The 22,030-nt window shown below is 33.4% G+C and overlaps 3 protein-coding genes across 3 annotated transcripts; 1 reads left to right on the top strand and 2 right to left on the bottom strand.

Annotated features, from left to right (window-relative positions):
- Nucleotides 1-1,067: 1,067 nt before the first annotated feature.
- On the top strand, nucleotides 1,068-3,891 carry LOC140986622 (WRKY transcription factor 72A-like). The gene is made up of 5 exons (XM_073454927.1): nucleotides 1,068-1,412; nucleotides 1,679-1,816; nucleotides 1,936-2,295; nucleotides 2,609-2,722; nucleotides 2,872-3,891. Exons 1-5 carry the CDS (start codon nucleotides 1,239-1,241, stop codon nucleotides 3,565-3,567), a joined length of 1,482 nt encoding a protein of 493 aa, XP_073311028.1. The 5' UTR covers nucleotides 1,068-1,238; the 3' UTR covers nucleotides 3,568-3,891.
- Nucleotides 3,892-12,353: 8,462 nt separating this feature from the next.
- On the bottom strand, nucleotides 12,354-14,445 carry LOC140986472 (uncharacterized). Its single transcript, XM_073454735.1, has one exon. It carries the CDS (start codon nucleotides 14,011-14,013, stop codon nucleotides 12,355-12,357), a length of 1,659 nt encoding a protein of 552 aa, XP_073310836.1. The 5' UTR covers nucleotides 14,014-14,445; the 3' UTR covers nucleotide 12,354.
- A 922-nt stretch (nucleotides 14,446-15,367) lies between these two features.
- On the bottom strand, nucleotides 15,368-17,695 carry LOC140986921 (protein BYPASS1-LIKE-like). The gene is made up of 2 exons (XM_073455339.1): nucleotides 17,531-17,695; nucleotides 15,368-16,658 (listed from the first exon to the last, which is right to left on the bottom strand). Exon 2 carries the CDS (start codon nucleotides 16,627-16,629, stop codon nucleotides 15,466-15,468), a length of 1,164 nt encoding a protein of 387 aa, XP_073311440.1. The 5' UTR covers nucleotides 16,630-16,658; nucleotides 17,531-17,695; the 3' UTR covers nucleotides 15,368-15,465.
- Between the last annotated feature and the right edge of the window lie 4,335 nt (nucleotides 17,696-22,030).

Genomic DNA, 22,030 nt, shown 5'->3' with positions numbered 1-22,030 from the left:
CTCATTATAATAATATAATTCCAAATAAAATAAATACATATAGACCAAAAAAAAGGAGAAAATCATGACTTAAAGCATATGATAAACTTTTATTCATAATTTTCCAAATTTCTGAAGAAAATTAAATAAAGTAAACCGTAAAACACAAATACAATTTGTAAAGAAAATTAAAGAATAATTTTTACATGATCTACCATTCCTTGCTAGCAATGAAAAATTATTAACAAGAAATATGTATTAAAATAATAGGAGGCTAATTAATAATAAGAATCAAATTGATACAAGTTACAACATGGAAGGAAGTGGTGGAAAAATCGAAGAATAAAAAATTAATAAAGAGATTCACAAAGAGTAGAAACTGGGGAGGAGTGGAGGTCTTCCAGTTGACATTTTCCAGATCTGATCCCAAGCAAGGTTCCTCTTTCAATTTTAAATAATGTATTTTTTAATACCATAAATAAAGCTCCATATATATATATATATATATATATGAGTAAGTAAATAAATAAATATATATATATATATATATTTATTTATTTACTTACTCATATATATATATATATATTTATTTATTTACTTACTCATATATATATATATATATATATATATTTATTTATATTTATATTTATATTTGCAGGAAAGTGTGAAAAAGCCCAATTTCATGCCTTATAATCTTTCGCCAATAAATTTAGCTGGAATATGTAGTAATTGGTTTTATAGAGAAAAATACACAAATAAGATTTAAAAATTTATATGGGGAAAATTAATGCGTCGTCGAGATCAAGAAATAATCCTTGGATTTGCAACTTTTTCACATATATCTATGAAGTTTTTTTTATTTGTCGCAATTTTTTTAAATGATAATATGAAAATTATTTTGTCAATTAAAAAAAATTGCCCTTTTGGTCAATTAAAAGGACTTTCTTTTCATTTCACAACAACTGTAAAATACTTAATTTAATTAATAAGATTATCCAGGTGTAGTATTAATTAATTATCCAATATAAAGATAAGAAGTAATTAAGAAATCGAAAGGTTAAAGTCAAAACTTAGATGCGTCCCTTAATTATATCTTTAATTATACTACTATAGTACTGCTGCAGCTGCCTTGTTCGTTTAATTTCAGACGGAGGAATTGACTTTGGTGCCTAAGAAAAACCATTTTTATCTAGCTATAATAAGCGAAAACAGGAGAAATTTTGCAATATATATTTTATTTTTCCGTGTAAATTAATTCAATGGCAAGAGAAGAAGAAGAAGAAAGTGAATCCATGGAGATTGATCTATCCCTCAAGTTATTAGAATCGCAAGAACAAGAAAACCGGGTTACAGAAGTCGACGAATCGAAGCTACAAGAAGCTGGGAATCAATATCTTCAAGAGGGTTCTGATAAGGGTTTTATCACTGATGAGGTAAAAAAATTATCGACTTCATGGTTCCTGCTACACACACACACACACACACACGCATAAATATATATGTTATTTGATGTCTGAACCTTTTTTCTTTCCTTCTTTTGATTTTGTACGTATTCTAGTTTAATTTGTACAAATCCATACATACATACATATATTATATATATATATATACACACATACAAATTCTACTTAATTCTCTAGAAATTATATAATCATCGAAAAAGATACATTATTAATATTGAAACTGCAAACTTCCCCAGCTTTCAAGTTTGCAGAAGCAGATGAAAGGTATGAAGGAGGAGAACAAGAAGTTGAATGAAGCTTTGGAGAAAACAATGAAAGATTACATCGATCTGCAATCCAAATTTGCTATCATACAACAAAATAATCAAGAAAAGGTAATTTAATCCGAAACGATGGCATGAATTTAATTAATTTCATTTTTTACCAGTATATATTTGTAGATAATATGTTAATAGTTGAACTTTGTGCTAATTAAAATCACGTACATATGTAGGATTCAAAGTTGATTCTATCACTCAATGGAAATAACAACGAAGACCCGAATGAGGATTCGACCAGAAGCCCAAGAATTATTGATATAAAAAGCAATCAATCGGTTTCATCTTCATCAAGAGAAGACGATGCTAAAGAAAGTGACGAATTAGGGTTGTCGCTAAGGATTAAGGTCGATTCTAGCAAACATGGGATCGGAGAAGTTGTCGAAAGAAAAGAAAATAAAGAAGAAAACTCGGGAGTTAGGACGATGCAAGGACAAGTGCAAAACAACAACTTGCCTGGAATTATGAGCAATATCACTTTACCACCCAACAAAAGAGCTAGGGTTTCGGTTAGAGCAAGATGTGAATCAGCCACGGTGAGTTCAAAGTTCTGTTATTTGATTGAACTGAGCATAAGTGTTATATATGTGCGTGTGGGTGTGTGTTCTTATAGTTATGTAAGCATCTATTTATGAAATTTAAACCCTTTCTTTCCATTTTTTATTACACTTATTCTTAGCATATTATATCTAAACTTATGGTACGTAGTTTGCTCATTTAAGAATTTTTGGACATGTTGATTGCACTTATTTATTTATTTTATTGATGTGCATAAATTTGGTTGGTTGATTTATTTAATAATTTGATAGAATGTAATTAATCGGTATAAATTTGGTTTGAATTTGTTAGATGAATGATGGATGTCAATGGAGAAAATACGGCCAAAAAATAGCGAAGGGGAATCCTTGCCCTCGAGCATATTATCGTTGCACTGTTGCACCCGGATGTCCAGTAAGAAAACAAGTACGCTAAGAATTTGAACTCGATTTACTTGTTGTTTTTTCAATGTATTGACTCCATGCATAATTATCCTTTTACAGATGTTGCAAATATTTCTTTAATATGAATCTAAAGCTTTGAATGTTAATTCTGAATGTAATTCATGTTATTAGGTCCAAAGGTGCTTGGAGGACATGTCGATACTTATCACGACGTACGAAGGAACGCACAATCACCCACTTCCTGTAGGCGCAACGGCGATGGCATCAACAGCATCGGCGGCAGCTGCTTCTTTCATGTTATTAGATTCGGGTAACCCATTCTCCGGCGCGTCGTTAATGTCATTGCCCTTCAACGGCCAAGCGATTTACCCTTTCTCCAACCACACAAACCCTCATCTAATAAACCCCTCACCTCCTTACATCCCAAACCTAAGGGCCCTGAACCCTAATTTTCTTGACCTTAACAAGGGCATTGTTCTTGACCTCACAAATAATGCCAGCTCCTCGAATCCCATGGCACAACTGGGGTATTCTTGGATGCCAAAACAAGATATTTTCAATGCGAATACACTGATGAACCCGTACTTTCCGAACCCGAATAAGTTAGCAGAAGAAATGGGGTCCAAGATATGTGAAGGTGCTAACAAATCTTTGTTGGCTGAAAATGTGAGTGCAATTGCCTCTGATCCTAAGTTTAGGGTTGCTGTTGCAGCAGCCATATCCTCACTCATTAACAAAGAAAGCCAAGCAATTACTCAGTCCACACCACCTAATACTTTACTTCATCGAGATGGGGACAAAAACGACGGGAGCGGCAGTAGCCCCAAGGATAACACTTGGGTTCTTGAATCAAGCAACACCTTATAATCAAGAAAGATAAAACGTACAAGACTTTATTGTATATTCTAATTACCACTGGATTTGGGACCAGCATTGTTCAAATAAGGGCAGCGTGCGCAAGCTCGACATAGAATAGGTTTAGTCGATGTAGATTATGTGATATTTAATCACATAATTCATTTTGATTTTTATATAGTCAATGGGGAAGCATCATACACTTAGAGTGAACTTTGAAATTATTTGTTTCTTGGATTTTACTATTGTTTTTTTCTGTTATCTGAGGGTTCCATGTGAAGCCTTGACTGTTGTAAAACTTCAAGAACTCGAAGGATTAAAATGCATGCTTGTTCAATTATTTTTAGTATATGATCTTCCCAAGGACATTTGGATTTGATCAAATAAATTAATTGTTTTAGTTATGCAGAATTTAATTTATTATTTGGTGCATTAATTCTTGAGTACGTATACTAGCTAGACTAATCGCTTATTAAAATCAAGTTCACGAACTAGATCAAACGCGTCCTGAAAATCGCTCGGTTAAACATATTTCGAATCGAACTAATTATTTATTTCATTTTTTTATGTTATCATTATATCTTACTCATGGTTGAATATTCTACATTTAATCTTTGCCTGGTCTAGGATATTGAATTTGATCAATAACTAATTTTTTTGGGTCCAACTAATGACATCAATAATATTTAACTGGCTAGATAATAATTTTTTTGTTCATTATTAGGAATAAATGATGGTACATACAACTTGTTTAGGGATGGTGTGGATGGACATATTGCGGCGCCAATCTTTTTTATCTCCCTATGAAACATTAGGTTTTGATCCTGTGTAGTTTCCTGCAACATAAATTGCTCATAGTCAACCTCGTGGATTATTTCACCCCTAAATTTGCCTCTATTATGAAGAAAAAGAAAATAAAAATATTGTTACTTTGCTTAATTTTATCGTCGACTACGTCAAAATCTTCATTTCGTTTTTGTTGAGAATGCAATCAAAATCTCACATTGAAAGATCTCCATCGATATTAGACCGCCTTTTGGTAATTAGGGGTGTCAAAATGCGACACGACCCGTCAACTCGACACGACCCAACACGAAAAAAATCAGGTTCGGGTTCAGGTTGGGTGGGTTCGGGTTAGTACTAGGTTAGACGAGTTTCGGGTTGGGTCGCGGGTTGACCCGAAAACTTTTTTTTTTTTGAAAATATTACCTATATTTTTATATATTGTATGTTTAAACAAAATTTATTGTATATTTATATGATAAATTTTAATCATTTAATATTTATTTGTATTTTTTTTATTTTTTTAACAATTGTTTATTTAATTTAGTAAATATACTTTTAATTTTCTACCATTAAACTTTCAAATTTAAATCGAAAATTTTGTTATTATGTGTTTAAATTAAAATATTACTATTATTTTTTATTTTTTCGAATTTTTTTTAAAAAAATAAAAAAAATTCGGGTTAGGCGGGTTAGACGGGTTGAGTCAGGTTCGTGTTCGGGTTGGGGGTTTTCGGGTTGCTTCGGGCTCGGGTTGGGAAAAAAAATAAAAAAATTTCGCGGGTTGACCCGCCACCAGACCCACCCGACCCGATTGACACCCCTATTGGTAATGACAAAAAATTTGTTGAGAATGTAACCAAAGTCTGACATTGAAAGATCACGAGGTAAGAACATGGAATTATATCTTCATTGATAAGAGGTCTTTTAGGTCAAGACCAAAAGTAAATTCATAAAAACTTAAGCTCAAACTAAATAATATCATATCTTTGTGAAGACATTGTCTTATTCTTATGTACACATCATGTTTAATTTGTGTTGTCATATGATTTAAAAACTTTTTATTTTTGGTATAATAATAGGAGTTTCCATTGTTAAAATTCCTCTTCAAAATATGTTAATGTTGGGCCCAAATTGTACGGCCCAAGTAAATTGAAGTCCATTAAGTTAGAAGAATGAAAGAATAATCAGAATCTCTCGACAAATTCATCAACAAAAAGTTCTACATCAAAATACTCTATGAAAATTCCAATTTTAATTCGCTCGTTATCAGTTTATCTTAATTTTCATCAGTCATGTATTCCCTTAGCTTTTCTTATCAGCGTTGTAATTAAATGTTATTCCAATTCATAATAGATTAATAATTAAATTAGATGATGTTTATGAATTTCTTTTGCGAATTTCATCACATTTTTTTTTTATTTTTCAAATTCTTAGCGTTGGCTTTTGTGTTTTAATGAAAGAATTAGAACAAACAATTGAATCGAAATTCATGTCATGTCACTCGATAAAAGTTAGATTATTCACTTTGATATGATCTCACATTTGGTATTGTATAGATTGTAATTCAAAAATTTAAAGAACGAAATTTTAGTACTTTCATTTCGAAATTGTACTGGCTAAAATTATTATTTTGAAATGCTAAAATTATTATTTGAAATAATTTGAACGTGATCCAAAACACTGGTAATCTTATCTAAACTATATGAATATCGCCAACAAAAAAGCCAATTTTTTTAAGGCAAAATTCTTGTACATTGTCGATAGAGGACAAACATAATAAAATATAATATTATATAATAATTGTAAAATATTAATAACAAAAACTAAAAAGAAAGCCCAGCAAAGCTCGAGGTGGTTACCGCCGCCGTGGTGGTGGTGGATCTCCACCCTTCCGTTGCACTCGTATTTTCCTCACGGTCGCAGAAAAATGACCTCCACACCTCCCGCCACCGCCCACCAGCACGACCAAACCACAAACACCACCAAGCCCTCCTGCTTCCACGGCTGCTGTTGCCGCCTCTTCCTCCTATTCTCCTTCCTCATCCTCCTCATCGTCGCCGCCACCATCCTAGTCATTGTCCTCGCCGTCAAACCACAGAAACCTCACTTCGACCTCCAGAAAGTCGTCTTTCAGTACATGGGCATCAGCCCAGTCACCACCACCCAATCCGCCGCCACCGTATCTCTCATCATCCACATGTTTTTCGTCGCAACTAACGACAACAAGGTGGGAATCATGTACGACAAGTTCTGGTTCACGGTCATATACCGCGGTATTCCCCTCGGCCGCGGCGCGGTCCCCGGGTTCTATCAACCCGCCCACAATGTCCGTCTGGTCGAGACCACCATCGTTGTGGGTCAGGTCAACTTGATCCAAACCAATGCGGCTTATATGCTCGGTGAAGCTTCGCTGAGCGACCGGGTCGCATTACGGATTGTGGGTGACGTCGGAGCCAGAATTCGGATTCTTGGTCTCACTTCACCTCGCGTGCAGGTAATTTAGCTCATCCAAGTCGAATTGCGATGCACATTCTTGAAATTATCTGCTAAAATACACTTGTGTTGAAATCAAGTTTAATTGTTGTATTTTTCAAATTTTAATATATATAATATTTGCATTGAATTTGGTGGACGCAGGTATCCGTGGATTGTACCATAACCTTCAGTCCAACAAGGCAGACCCTGATGAGCAAACGGTGTGGATTCGATGGCTTAAGCGTGTAACAAAGCGCATACTCACCCATAACTTTTCCTTTATTTACTTTTTTCTCTACCCTACCCTCAAGAAATCTTTTGAGAGATGGAGAATTTGTTATAAATTTCTGTCACATAATTAAGCGTCGCTTTTGTGTTATACAAAAACTTTTGTAAGACGATGTCATGAGTTAATTTTGTGAAATAGATATTTTATTTGAGTTACTCATGAAAAATATTACTTTCTATTATAAACATAAGCATGGTTGACATGTCTTACAAATAAAGATCAGTTAGACCGTCTCAGAAGATACCTACTTTTTGTACTATGACTTTATATTCCGTGAAATATTATTGTTCCATGTACTATAACATTGATGCATATTCTATTAAGATAATAACTCTTAAGTCTAAAATTCTTATTACTATTAATAATCATAAAGTTTATATATCAGAATACATAGTATTTCCTAGTATCTAAAGGGTACTAAAGTTGGCATCAAATTAGTACCTACATTCTTGAACTGAATGCCACCAGTTTGTAACACTAGCCAAGCAAGGCTCGGGCGTGCGTTCAATTCGAATAGTTCGCGATATGCTTCAATGCAATATGGAATTCACGAGCCAAAAATTATCCAAGAAGATTTCTTGACACAAACTAACATGGAATTAAACTTTGCAATCGATCTGTAACAAATATGATGGGTTAGATTTTAACCCTAAAGTTGTCTATCTCCCTTCTCTTCTGGAAACTCTAGCAGGATGCATCGAGCCACACAAGACCTTCCGAACAAAGGAGCATTAAGATGTTGGAGTACAAAATGTGTTAAGGCAACATGAAAAGGTCGATATATCACTTTATCACATCATATTTTCGTTCAATTAAGACGACGAAAATATCCAGTTTCTTAAAATCCATTGTACTAATTCAGTCTTAAAATAAGTTAGTGAATAAATATCTTATTTAGTTCATGAATAGATTATATAAATCCATTTGTAACATAAATTTATTCTGTTAAAATATCCATATATGAGCGTCTCTACTTATTTTTAATGACCCGAAAAAATGCGCGCGCCTTTAATTTTATTATCGAAGAACATAATATTTATAAAAAGACGAGGGAGACTAGGGCAAAACATCTATGATCAAGCTTATACAAAGATGCAATCGCAAGAAGCTAGCTATTTCAGTAACTCAAACTAGATCGAAAATCCCTAATGTATCCAACCGACGTAGGCTATTAATGTACACCTATATATATCAATCATATGTAGATATGGTTGGTTTTGTGTTGCATTTAGGAAAAAAATAGCAATTAAGCAATCGGGTCGGAGGAGGAAACATAAATAATATTACAATAAACCATAACTTGCATGGATTGAATTTGATTATCATTTCATGATTCAATCTCCCTTACGAAAACTTCATGAAAATACACGAATGATCATTCTGCAGAAACAAATTAAAACATAGAATTTTAAGGATTTGGATCATTACTGTCCTAATATTATCACAAGGGACTAGAAAAAAAACTTTAATTATAACTCGAAAGTCCGTACGTACACACATATATACACAACCTATGCGTATGAGAATGATTACAAGAAACTCAAACTAAATTATATTCGCACCTCAAAAAAAATTTGTGGGCACCCCTTAAAAATCAAATCTTTACCCTTTTACGAGTACGATTCTCGATCGAAGGCTCAGTCTGTTTGTATATATCAGAAATTGATCTGAACCTTGTCTTTCTTCGGGGCAAAGCTTCGGTATCCAAACCCTTTTCTTCTGCACTTTTTTCTTCTTTTTTTTGCAGATAATCGAACCATAAGAAACCAAAATCGTCGGAGGAATTGGTTCTGAGACTGATTAACTGCAAAACGGCTTCCATTTCCGGCTTTGTGAGGCTCAATTCCATCTGGGTTTTCTCTATTTATTCCGTTCCCGTGTATCATCCAACATATATAGAAGGTGTTTGAGGGTAAAAATGGAAACATCGAGGGCTGAGAATTTCTGGCCAATGAGGAACGAAAGATTTGCTTGGTTGGGTGTCGTAGTGACTCGGTAGATTATGGTTTTCGAGGGTGTTATGGTAATTTAACACGGCGTAAACACAAAGTTCCCCATTCACCGCCTTAAGGGTTATTTTATAAATAATATAAATAAAATTTATAGATCAATACCTCTCCTAGTAAGATTCGAAGTGTATTATAATAGTATCATTACACAAAATTCATGTAAAATTATCAGGTCAACAATTTCGTGACTCGACCCAATTCACAACAAAATATTACTTTTTATTATAAATATGAATCATATTAACATATTTTATACGTATAAATATGTGTGACCGTATCATGAGATATTTGCTCGTATTATTATTATACGAGTATAAATATATAATTAACTTGTATCTGAAAACAACATAACAAAATAGAATAAACTTATTTATTCTCTTGCAATATATCTCGTAGATGTAAATTTTTTTTATATAGGGTATCTACAAAAATTAAATTTTATGTCGCAATAAAAGACAAAATAATCTTTTTGATTTTTTATATAGGAAAATAAAAAACAGCAACCTAACAACATTGGTTCATGGGAAATGGAGTATGGATATGACTGAACAAATATACCATTTTTGGATAAACATATATTGTATAAATTAGGAAATATTATATATATTTAAAGTTTAAAAATCTTGTCATAAACACTTAATATACCTGTTGAATATATTTTGATTGTATTTGAATTTTAAAAAATATTTAAATGATGAATTTGAAATGAATTCATAATCAGATGAATTTGAAATTTATCGTAATAATTCAAAAATAACTAATAAAGACTTAAAATTCATTATGAATTAGATTTACCAAAATAAAACAAATGATTTGATGCAACCTATATTTCTTTTTGTTTAATTGGTCTATATATTTAAAGTTAAAAATCTAAATTTCCAGTGATCGAACTCAATTTATCTCTAATTGTCCCCAGTGTTTCGCTTCTAGAAGGAAATCTAAATTAAAATAAATAAATAAACATATTCTTAATAATAATAATAATAATAATAATAATAATAATAATAATATCACAGTACCTGATACTAGAGATCCTTCTCAACCTTTTTTCAAATAATTGACATTAATATAGCCATGATATAAATACAACGCAACTAACCAAGAAAAAACTCCATTTGGGATGATAATGGTCATCACCGGTATATTCATTTCTACTTCCGTCAAGAGATTGATACATAGATACCTCCGATCACATGGTACCCGTCAATTTTGTCATGCATGCACTTATAAAACTCCAGTAAACGGGACCTATTCTCCAGCCACCAACTCGACATAAAGCTCGGCCCCTGTAGTCACGGTGAATCAGAGAAGAAGAATCGGAGAAAGATCAACTTTAAGTAAATAATTGCAACAAAAATGAATGTAACAGAGAGCTCAAACTTAACCAAGGTAGAAGTGCATGTCTCACTACTAAAGATCCTTGTGGGCACACGTAGAGCAAGGAAATATCGCTGAGAAAAATTTTTTTTTGTAGTCTAACAAAAAACTGTGCTCAATAACATGAACAGTATATTTGATTGTAAAAGTAAATAGAGAATTTAATCAGGCGATATAACAAAAAAAGAACAGAACATGATTCATAGAGGAGAGCAGATCTGGTTTGATAAGAAACAAGTAGTAAGCTGTTAGGATCATTAATGCACTAATATAATTAAAAATAAAATGAAAGGTGTTACAGTCCTTGTGTAAAAGGATTGATCCCAGCGACTAACCTCTTCTGAAATGAGAAAACCCTTCCCCTTTGCCCCTGGCCAAGCTTATATGTCCCCAAAACAGAAATAGAGAATGATACCAAATAATATTCACCCTTTCACATTTTATCCCCTTCAAGTGTGTGTTTCTACAATGAATGTCTATGCTACTATTGTGCCTGGACCTGAGCGCAGAACATAGACAGCAACTTCTAAGCTGACAAATATGTTTTCACAAAGTAAACAAGATATTATAAAACGGAGAATTCGAATAAAATCGAATCCGAGGATGTACACAAACATGGCAATGGGGCAGAACCATGTTATCAAGTCCATTCCTTACAAATGAGGTAAAAGGAAGAAAACATATTCAAATGTATGCAGACAGTAATTCTTAAGAAATAAGTGGATGGCAGGATAAAAGAAAATTAGAGACTTGAGACAAACTCACAGCACCATATGCTTCTGATGCATCCAGGAAAAATGAAGTTCCCAGAGTTTTGGCTTATAGCCAAGCCAAGGGGCGAAGCGGTCCAATACCAGCTTCTTCTATAGGATCGGAGGTAGCACCGAGATATAGAAAACAAGTTCAATCCATTTAACTCCACCAACTGCAGTAAAATGAGACCTATTATAATTCAAGAACAAGACAAAAATCTGGTAGAATGAGGATTCATAATTGATTCATTTGCATAAAAGAACAAACCCAAATATACAGAATAGGATCAATCCAAGTCACTTCAATAGCACTCGTGAACAAGATAAAGATAGATAATGCTTTTGTGTTATGTCCCACAAAAGCATATAAATTACAACAAAAAGTGAAGTAAAAAACCATAAGTCAACGAATAGTAATTATTATTTTTTTGATAGAAAACTAATAAGTCAACGAATAGTAATTATGGTCACACTATTTTCCGAGTAACGTCTTTATCGCTAGAACAACTGAGATCAGTGCATAAAAAACAATATGAAGTAGAAGCTACTATCACAAGTTTTTCCTTCTATATTAATCTGATTTTCACTCCTAAATATGTTTTCAATTATTGAAACAGAATATTGTAGCCCATGGTACGAATAGAGTTACTCCTTGACAATAAAACAAGCCTGTGTGCCTAATAAACTTCTCCAATGACGATAGAAAAGATTCAAGTCATGACAAGGACATGGCTGTCGTCAATTTTAAAGTGAGTAGCATTTATGTCACAGTATTCTCTTCACATTTTCTTTCAATGAACACATTTTCCTTTAGTTACTCCCATTTTGTTGTAGCCCACAGACCAATTTGTTTGATCATAAACGACTATGGATGGCAGCAGGACAAATATGGATCGGCATAAACATGAAGTACAAGATTACACAGATTAGACAGATAACATAAAGATGGTGATACTTTCGTAAAAAAAGAAAAAGAAAAAAAGGCAATAACCTCTACTCGGGCCACCAACAAACAGATTGAACCCTTTTTTCCTTCAATAAAGCGATCTGATTGAATGGCATCATAAGTTGTAAAGCCCAAATCAAACACCAAGCAAGATACCATTTTGAGCTAAACAGCCACTGGAATATTCATATTTCTCATCAAATGTGTGGTTTTTTCTAATGATGATAAACCTGACTTCGCATTGTTTGATGCGGATAGCTCTATTTCATTGGCTTCACTCGCCATACCAGCCTTTCTGAGGCAAGATGTCAAAGAACTCATGGTAATATTGTCCGGTGCACAACTCACTGACAACATCTTTTTATATATGTCTATAGCTTCAAACGTTCTCCCTTTCATACAATGCCCCAGAATAAGAATGGTGAATGTCATCTTATCATGGACGCACCCCTTTGCCTCCATTTCTGCAACAATGGCATTTGCCTCATCTAGGTTGCCAGCTTTACAAAACCCATCAATCACGGGGTTATAGATAAACGGCGAGGGAATAATGTCTTTTCTAAGGTTCAACTGTCTTAATAAATCACGAGATTCGTTTAATCTATTTGCCTTACACAGAGCATTAATTTGAATGGAAAATGTAAATGCGTTAGGAGACACCTGACGCTTATTCATCTCATCCCAGAGCTTCATGCTTTTGTCCAAATCTCCAGTCCTACAATGACTATCAATAATAGAGGTGAATGTCACAACATCAGGTTTAAGGCCACCATTGAGCATCTTTTCATACATCATTAATGCAGAGTCTGAATCACCCTTTTTGCTAAAACCATCAATAATACTATTAAACGTGAACAAGTTTGGTCTAGTACCACGCTGAATCATCTCATCAAAAAGAGTTACAGCTTTCTCCATGCTACCTGATTTGCAATAGCCAGATATAACTGATGTGTAAGTCACGACGTCCGGTGAAAACTCTCGATGTAATTCAACTTCTCTCAGTAGCAACCGAGCTCTGTCAACATTACCAACTCTACACAATCCATTAATGAGGGTATTATAAGAAATAAGGTCCGGGAGACAACCAAAACTTTCCATGGCAATAAAAAATTCAAAAGCCTCCTCGACTTTCCCAACTCGGCACAATCCTCGCATTACTATGTTAAAACTACAAGTGTCAGGGCAAAAGCTCCGTAACCTCAATATATGACCTTTGAAGAAACTAACTGCCTCGTCTAACCGATTTCTACCTACTAACAAGCTCAAAAAATTGTTATATACAAAGGAGCTAACTATTTCCCCTTTCTGACTACAAAATTCAGCTTTTGCAATCAAAATTTCTTCTGCAATCTTAAATCTCCCAGCATTCGTGAAGGACGAAACTAAAAAATCCAAAGTTGAGTTGTGAGGAAAAAATCCATCAGTTTCCATGTACCCATACACTAATTTAGCTGAATCATGAAGACCCATGTGACAAAGTGACCTCAGAAGCAAATCAAAACTGGATTCCGAATGAATGATATTCAGGTTAATCCTCAAATACTGAAAAAATCTAAATGCCGTACCTGGGTCTTTCAATCTATAGCTTAAATGATGAATTACGCCAAGAGCTACGAGCGGATTCAAATTTTTGCGAAAATAATCACAGTCAAAAACAGAAAGGGACTGAGAGTGGTTAACCAAAATAGTGCAGACAACTTTAGTAAACCAGATAGTTGATGCAGCAGCGTAGGATGGCTCTATGGAGGAGTGACGGTGGAACAAAACCGTGGATACAACCTTGGGAATGAAAACCCTTTGAGCCAAAAATTGCATTATTATCATTCAATGCAGGGATCGTTGACACAAGCAGCAACGAATCCACGGCTCTCTTCTTCATTCCACTTTCATTTTGTGTGGATGAAATGCAAAGATTAAGTTAATCATAAAAGTTTAAGCAACACTGAAATCCCTTCCAGCCGAAAATAGCATTCCTATCAATCATAACGAGGATCGTCGATACAAGTAGCAAAAAAACAACTATACTCTGGTGCATTCCATTCTCTTGTGCAGGCTGGGAAGATTTTAGTGTTCAAGAAAGAAGTGTATCTGACAAGGAATCGATGCAGCTGGATTATAAGTAAATCTCGATGGATTCAAGTATTGGCGACCAGAATTACTGATTAGGGTTGAAAGGGGCGCCCGGCTGGAGTGCCCCCAAATACGAAAATCTGGGTCTTTGGTTTCGAGGTTTATGAACAAAACCATAGGGAAGGGGGTAAACTAGGAATACACCTCCACACAAATATATACGTACATATATATAGTTACAAATTATAATGTTATTTATAAATATTGATTTATCATCTTTATCCGTGTTTTTAGAATCCGATCCGATTGATTGAGAATCAATCATAACACTCGAATACCGTTTTACTGGTCAAGAACTGGTCGGATTGGTTCACCTTTTTTATTTTATTTTTAATTTAAATTTTTTCAATTTTATTTTTGGTTATATATAAGATTAACTTGATTTTGAATTTTGTTAAAAATATTATTTCAGTAGTATTATAAATTATTTGATATTTTAAACTTTGATAAATATATATTTTTTATATACACATTTAATTTTTTTAGAATTTAAAATATATTATTTATGATATTATATTATTAATATAATAATGTTCTAGTCTGATCGTTCAGACTATTGAACCAATCTGTTCATTGAACCGCTATTTTAAGATAAATCGATTCCATCACCGATCTGTTTTTTAAAAATATTGATGTCTTTACAATAGATAATTCTTCAAAACATCGATGTCTATATGATAAATAGTTCTTTTCACATTAATCAAATTGTCTTTATTAGATAACGGTAACAATTTAAATACTTGAAATAAAAATATCATCTAAAGAAAGATTAAGCTGCATTATTATTTTTTATATAACATTAAGCTACTAACATCTATTGAAGGATATCTCATCCAAAAGTTTTATATTTTGTATTTTATTATTAGTCAATTTTTTTCAAAAAATAGACATATACATTAATCAATTTCCCCGTGCAGTAAACCAATTTCGCGAGAGATGGGAGAAATAAAAGAAAAGAATTCTTTAGTAGTTTCTGAGAATATGAAACATTCACAATATAAAAGAAACAGTTAATGGGATAAAAGTTTATAAAAAATTACTAAATAAATAAAAAACAAAAACGATGATACAATAGACAACAAATATTTTATCAAAGTACAGAAACCACCAGCTAAATATATCTCTGTTGGCTCATCAGTTGACATGTCAAGGCTCAGTAGCCTTGCCCAAGGCCTCGAGACCTTCTGTGTGACACTTTATAATCTTTCGAAAGACGTCCCTCATCTGGCGTTGCAACGGATCCAATCCGTTCTTACAAGCTTCGCATACTAACAATAATTCGCACCCATTTGCTCTGACTTCTTCTTTCACTTCCTCTGATAAAGGGAATTGAGCAGAATCCACCAAGGTGGTCATCTGATGCACGTTCTTTTCGATTTGATGTATTTCCTTTAGCAAACCATTTGAGCTGCGACGATCCTTTTTCTTTGATTCGTCCATGATTCGACTATGAAGCAAGAGAAATGGTGTGGTCCATGGAAAATTACGAGGGATTGTGAAATGAATCTGCACGCCTCGGTCTTGACAAGGGATTGCCAAAACAAGGACCCATAAGACGAACATTAGAATAAAACTCATCGTAAAGAAAAGTGTGGCCAGACCATCTGTAGCTTCTATTTCATTTCCACGAGGAGGGATTAAGTTGTTTGCGATTAACTGGAGTTGTTTTGAGGCTGACCAATTATGAGGTACACTCCAAGATAGAGATCGTGTGTGCCCCGATGAACGGTGATGATGACTATCCTTTCCCTTACGTCCAAAAGATCTGTTCCGGTGAGAAAATATAGAACCTGTATCCTTTTCGTCTATCATCACGAGTGCCAAATCCATCAAGGCTTTTCTTGCTCGCCGAAAATGGGCTTCACCTAAAATCTTCTGTCGAGTATCCAGAGCACATAAAACAATCTCCAAATGTTTCTGCCATATTCGAATCTTCTCAATACCATCACGAGATGCATTGAAAATATCGAGTGCTTTGATCGCCCTGTCAAAGAATTCGGTAGCAAGCCTATCTGCTGGTGGCTTTAAGAGATGCCCTCTATTGTTCGACAATAAGACTTGAAAATGATCCTGGCAGCTAGAAAAGGCATCTAAAAGCTTGCATATCCATGAAATAGAAAGAAGTTCATTAGCATCAACCACTGAAATATCATGAAACCGGGTAAAAACTTGCCTTTGAAATGTATCAAGATTTTGAGCACCGGAATCATGGTTCATTTCTGAATGAACCTGATCACTTCCAATAGTCAAAATTGGACGGCGAAACGAGGCAAAAGGCATAGGGGAGCCATGATTGTTTGAAGAAGGCATTCTTCAAACTATAAGAAGGCCTAAATGCCCTGCGGGGAACGAGCCAAAAGATCAGCCAAAACCCAAAGGAAAATCAGTTGCACATGCTCTCAGAATAATTTCCAAGCAGAAATGTTGCATGTGACTGCTCTATAAAATTCCAATATCAAACCCTGTAGATTCTAACTTATAATTTCATCATTCTTCCGAAAACCAAATTACATAAACTTATATTTCATCCATTAGAATCAACAAGACTGCTTTTTTTTTTTTCCGCCAAGATCCAAACATTTCGAACAAACCAAACTCTAAGAGGCAGACTAAGGAATTAATTCCAGGGGCAACTTAATGCGCATATTTTCAAACTACACTTACATTTTAGAAAATTATAAGCAATAAACTTGATTTCTTCTATCGGGCAATACCAAAATCATGTCATCAAAACAAATTACAAGCATTAGATTTTTCAAAAACCAAATTGAGAACATCTACAGAAATTGAACACAAGAAAACCATATAAATTATATAACACAATCTAAGACATATTTCACAACCTAAAACATAAAAGAACAATTTACCTGATACAATCATATCAATGAATCAATAAAAAAACTTCAAAATCCCTGAATTTTTTGTTTTAAAAATTATATATCTCAATCCAAGACATTGTTCAAAACCAAGATTATAACATCAACTAAGGCAAGCAACCCAGTTCAATCACATCAATGAATAAATGGAAAAACCTCAAAATCCGTAAATTTTCAAACAAAATAATGAATGCCCCAGATCGAGAATCGTCGCAAGATCAGATCTACAGAACAATAACAAGAAAATTCCTAGAAATCATGCTTCAAGGCCCGAAGAAAAGCATACGTCAAGAAATCAACAGGTGTGTCAATTTTTTTTAATAAATCAATCATACCTTAATCGGTTGCTTGTACATGATTCCTACATGGAAAAATGGAAGTTGAAAATGGTGAATTATAATCCTCCGGAGAACAAGTCCGAAACCGTAATACCCCACCGAGAAAAAGTTTATGGCTTCCGAGATGAAACGTTTAAATTAATAATAATAACTCCATAAACGTATGCAAACATTTCCAAATTATAATAATTAAAGTTTTAATTATTATACTACCAATATTTAATATTTTATTAATAATAACTCCATAAACGTATGCAAACATTTCCAAATTATAATAATTTAAGTTTTAATTATTATACTACCAATATTTAATATTTTATTAAAAATAAAAATACGTCTTAAATTTAAATTTACCTACTGTTTAGCCTAATTGATTGGTCAATGACCCAAATTAACTTAGGACAGTTTATTTAGCCAAAAATCCTTGAAGCCAAGCCACAGCTCAATGGATAAAACCCAAGTAAAGTGGCAGCATCCCAGCGAAAGAACATTGCTGCTGGTTACGACCATTACCAAAGGTGGAAGATCGTGGGGTGATAGTAGAAAAGAGAAACTGATGTGCAGAATGTGACAAAAAAGGACGGAAGGGAATCAGAGAAAGCCCGACAAAAAATCAATACAAATCTACAGCAATCTTCTGCAGAATTCTGTCATTAATTGTTCGCTCATTTTTCCATTTTCAAGCAGCTTATTTTCTCATTCCTCCAACTTTATTATAGAATGTTGACCAAAATTCATAACAACATATTTAAATTTGATGTTGTTAATGGATTCTCTCTATAATTTCTTTATTTTGCTCAGTTTATACGTTTGGCTTTGAAGCCATATCGAAGGAACTATAACTAACGGTCGAATCGAGACTCGCAACGCTTGGTAAACGAAGTCAGATTATTTCACAACTTTGGCACGAACACGTGCCTGGCACGCCCCGCAATTTTCGTGATAAACACCTACATATAACCTTGACCTTAAAAATATATAAATTTTAAATTTATACACTACAAAAAAACGGATGGAATAGCGACGGTTTTTGATAAACCGTTGGTACTATAGCGACGGTTTTTCGCCCTTATAGCGACGGTTTTTATACACCGACGCTATAATAGCGACGGTTTTTCATAAACCCATCGTCTACTAAAGTAAGCGACGGTTTATAAAAAACGGTCGCTATTATAGCGACGGTTTTACAACAACAGTCGCTATATTAGCGACGGTTTAATGACACCGTCGCCAATAGCGACAGTTGGGCATAACCGTCGTCGATCTAAATCGGCGACGGTTTGTCAAAAACTGTCGCTAATGACGACGAGTTTTTCGACTACCGTCGCTATAATTCTTTATATACCGAAGTTGCGAACAAATTACAGAGATTTTCGCCTTTTCGGATTTTTACTTTTTAGCGGAACTTTATCAATTTTTTCGCATTTTCGGTTTTTTTACTTTGTACTAACAATTTTTTGTGTTAATTTCGTAGATTTGCTCGTCGGTGTAATTTTTCAGCGTTACGTGGATCTGCATATCTTCGCGCAAGTAAGATTTTTGAAGTTTTTTTTTATCAAAAATTTAATATTTAATTTTAATATTTGTGATGTATCGTATTTATCAAAAATTTTGCGTAGTATTTTGATGATTTTTAATTTTTTTTACAGAAAACCGTAGCTTAATTAAGCTACGGTTCTTTAAAAAACCGTCACTTTATATAGCGACGGTATTTCGAAAACCCGTCGCCTAATATAGCGACGGTTTTTTAAACACCGTCGCTTAGTATAGCGACGGTTTCTAAGTATAGCAACGGTTTTTTAGAAACCGTCGCTTTCATTAGCGACGGTCTTGTTCATAAAAACCGTCGCTATAGGCGACTGTAAAATAGCGACGCGGCCTCCTGTTACGGTTTTCTAAACTGTCGCTAGAACCGTCGCTTAACCCTTTTAGCGATGGTTTTGGCCGTCGCTAACCCCGTTTTTTTTTGTAGTGATAGATGATTGAATGCAAAAAAAAAAAAAAAAAATTTAAGTAAATTACAAATCTAATTCCAAAAAAATTATACAATTTCAAATTTTCAACAATTATGAATTTAAATACACCAAAATGAATACAATTTGAAATTTCATCGTCTCGATTTTATCTTTAAATCAAAATCTATGACTCCTTAATTCCCATCACCATTACTACCACGAATATCGTCTTTCTAAAATGGTGTCCGTGAGACGAATCCTCTGCCATGCATTCTACTGTTACTAATTCCCTTTTCTTAACAAGACAATACAATCCTCCGATCCTAAGATAACTCGATCAAGCAAGCAACACGATATCTTGTCTTGTCACACAGTATGACATTAAGAAATCGCTTGGTCTTCTCCAAGGTCTTGATTTAAGTTCGACAGAAGATTAATATCATATTTTATCCAAATATTATATCGATTTCTTGTACTTATATTATATATTATTATTGATATGTCTATGCAGCCGCGTTAAAGAATCGAGATTCAAGAAAATACTATGTACCTAAACTAGATTCATCAATCAGTAAATATATTAACATGTGAAGATTTGCAGGTTCTATCCAAGACTCCAAATAAATAAAGCAAATCAAGATCGCACATGCATCGGAACAAAACGAATATCGACACGAACAAAGGAAAAAACATCAAACGTAAGTGTTGGAAAATCTTGCAACCGCTGAACTGATTATATATAATCAAACAAGAATCGAAAGATTACCTTCTTGAAGCGTCTTTGATCAAACCTTCAACGTTGGTTTTCTCTATGAGACTATCAGTTGCAGTCAATTTGTACCCGATATTCACTAAAAATCTTGTTTGAATTATGATCAATAATAGGATTTCCTTCTTCCCGCGCCCACGATTGACTTTGGTTAATTCAAACAACGATTAAACACGTAAATATTGGGTACAGATTGACCACAAACGACTGCCTGAATCTTCGTATTCCGTAAGCGGAGCCTCGTCGCCACCAACAAGGGATGGCCGTAGCACAAAGGAAGGGAAGGAGAAGGGAAACGAAGAAGTCAAAACTTTGAAAATAAACAAGAAAGGTTCGCAAGAATTTCTTATAGAAAGCATTGGATAAGAATTGATATGGCTTCCGGATTGTTAAATTATGAAACGCTTGAATTTATAATAGCTCAATACATGTATGTGTATATATGGATACATCTCCAAATTAAAGTTTTAATTATTCAGAATTATAATACCAATATTACTAATATTTTACTAAAAATACAATCACGACTTGTTTGGATGGAAAAATTGAAGTGAATTACAAATCTATATCCAAAAATATTATTCAAATTTAAATTTTCACTAGTAAAAGCATATATAAAACGCGATTTACTCTGATTTATCTTCTGATTATAGTTGATCATAAAAAGTCATGTTATATCAAGAAATATGAAAATCTATATAATCTACCAAAGATTCTAAAAGATTAGGAGACATGGGAGCTTTCTATATCTCATAAATTAAATAATCTTTTTTATTCCACGAACAATAAAAAGATTATAAATATAAATATCACATAATGAGAATTGATTTTTTTTTTTGGGGAAAATATTACTCTTTTTATTTGTTTTTAAAAATAATATATATAAATTAAAGAGCTATCTGTACACATAAAAAAAGATTATTATTTTTTTTCATTTAACCTATTATTTATGCCCAAACTCTTTTTACCTATGTTCATAAATCTATAAATGATCATTTTTGCACACGTTTTATCAATTAATTACGTTAGATATTAATGATTTATTGTTATTATTTATATATTTTTTTTCTAATTAAACATTTGCAGATACAATCTCATCAGCTTAACTGTTAATGATGATTATTAATAGGAAAAAGTGCTATACTTAATTATGTATTTTTAGTTATTTCAGTTATAAGAATTTGATGATGTTGGAATCATAAACCAATTATATCGAGAAATTTTCCAAAAATATTATCTATCATTTGTTTTAAATAATATAATACTTCATTCAAGAAATTTTTTTTTAAAAAAATGGCAAAGATAAAAAAAAGGCTAAATAACACAAATTTAATTAAATTCAAGAATGTGAAACACAAAACCAATACCAAGCATCGATCGACAATAGATAATTAAGAGAAAAATTGATTAACAAAATGGAGAAAATATAGAGACAAATCTCTGGTACGTACTATATATCAACTGTTAAAAAACATAGAGTAGAGTTTGATCATGTTTGTTATGCCACCACTTCAACTTTCTTCTCCTCCTTATCGGCTACCTCAGCCTCAGTTGGTGGTGTAACGGCGACGGGCTTCTCCTCCGCCCTTCTTAGCCTTCGATTCCTCCGTCTCTAATGCTTCGGGTTGGGAGGTCGCCTCCTCCTTCGCTGCTTCACTCTGCATGCATGCCATGAATTATAAATGATGCATGAATAGTTAGTTTGTCTAACATTGACAAAAGAATTTGATTTGTTTGAACTAATCAAATGTATAACTTACATCTTTTTTCTTC

The sequence above is a fragment of the Primulina huaijiensis genome, chromosome 10, assembly GCF_012295235.1.
Source record: "Primulina huaijiensis isolate GDHJ02 chromosome 10, ASM1229523v2, whole genome shotgun sequence".
NCBI lineage: Eukaryota > Viridiplantae > Streptophyta > Magnoliopsida > Lamiales > Gesneriaceae > Primulina > Primulina huaijiensis.
The sequence above is the reverse complement of the archived record's forward strand: the minus strand, read 5'-3'. Positions and strand labels throughout refer to the sequence as shown.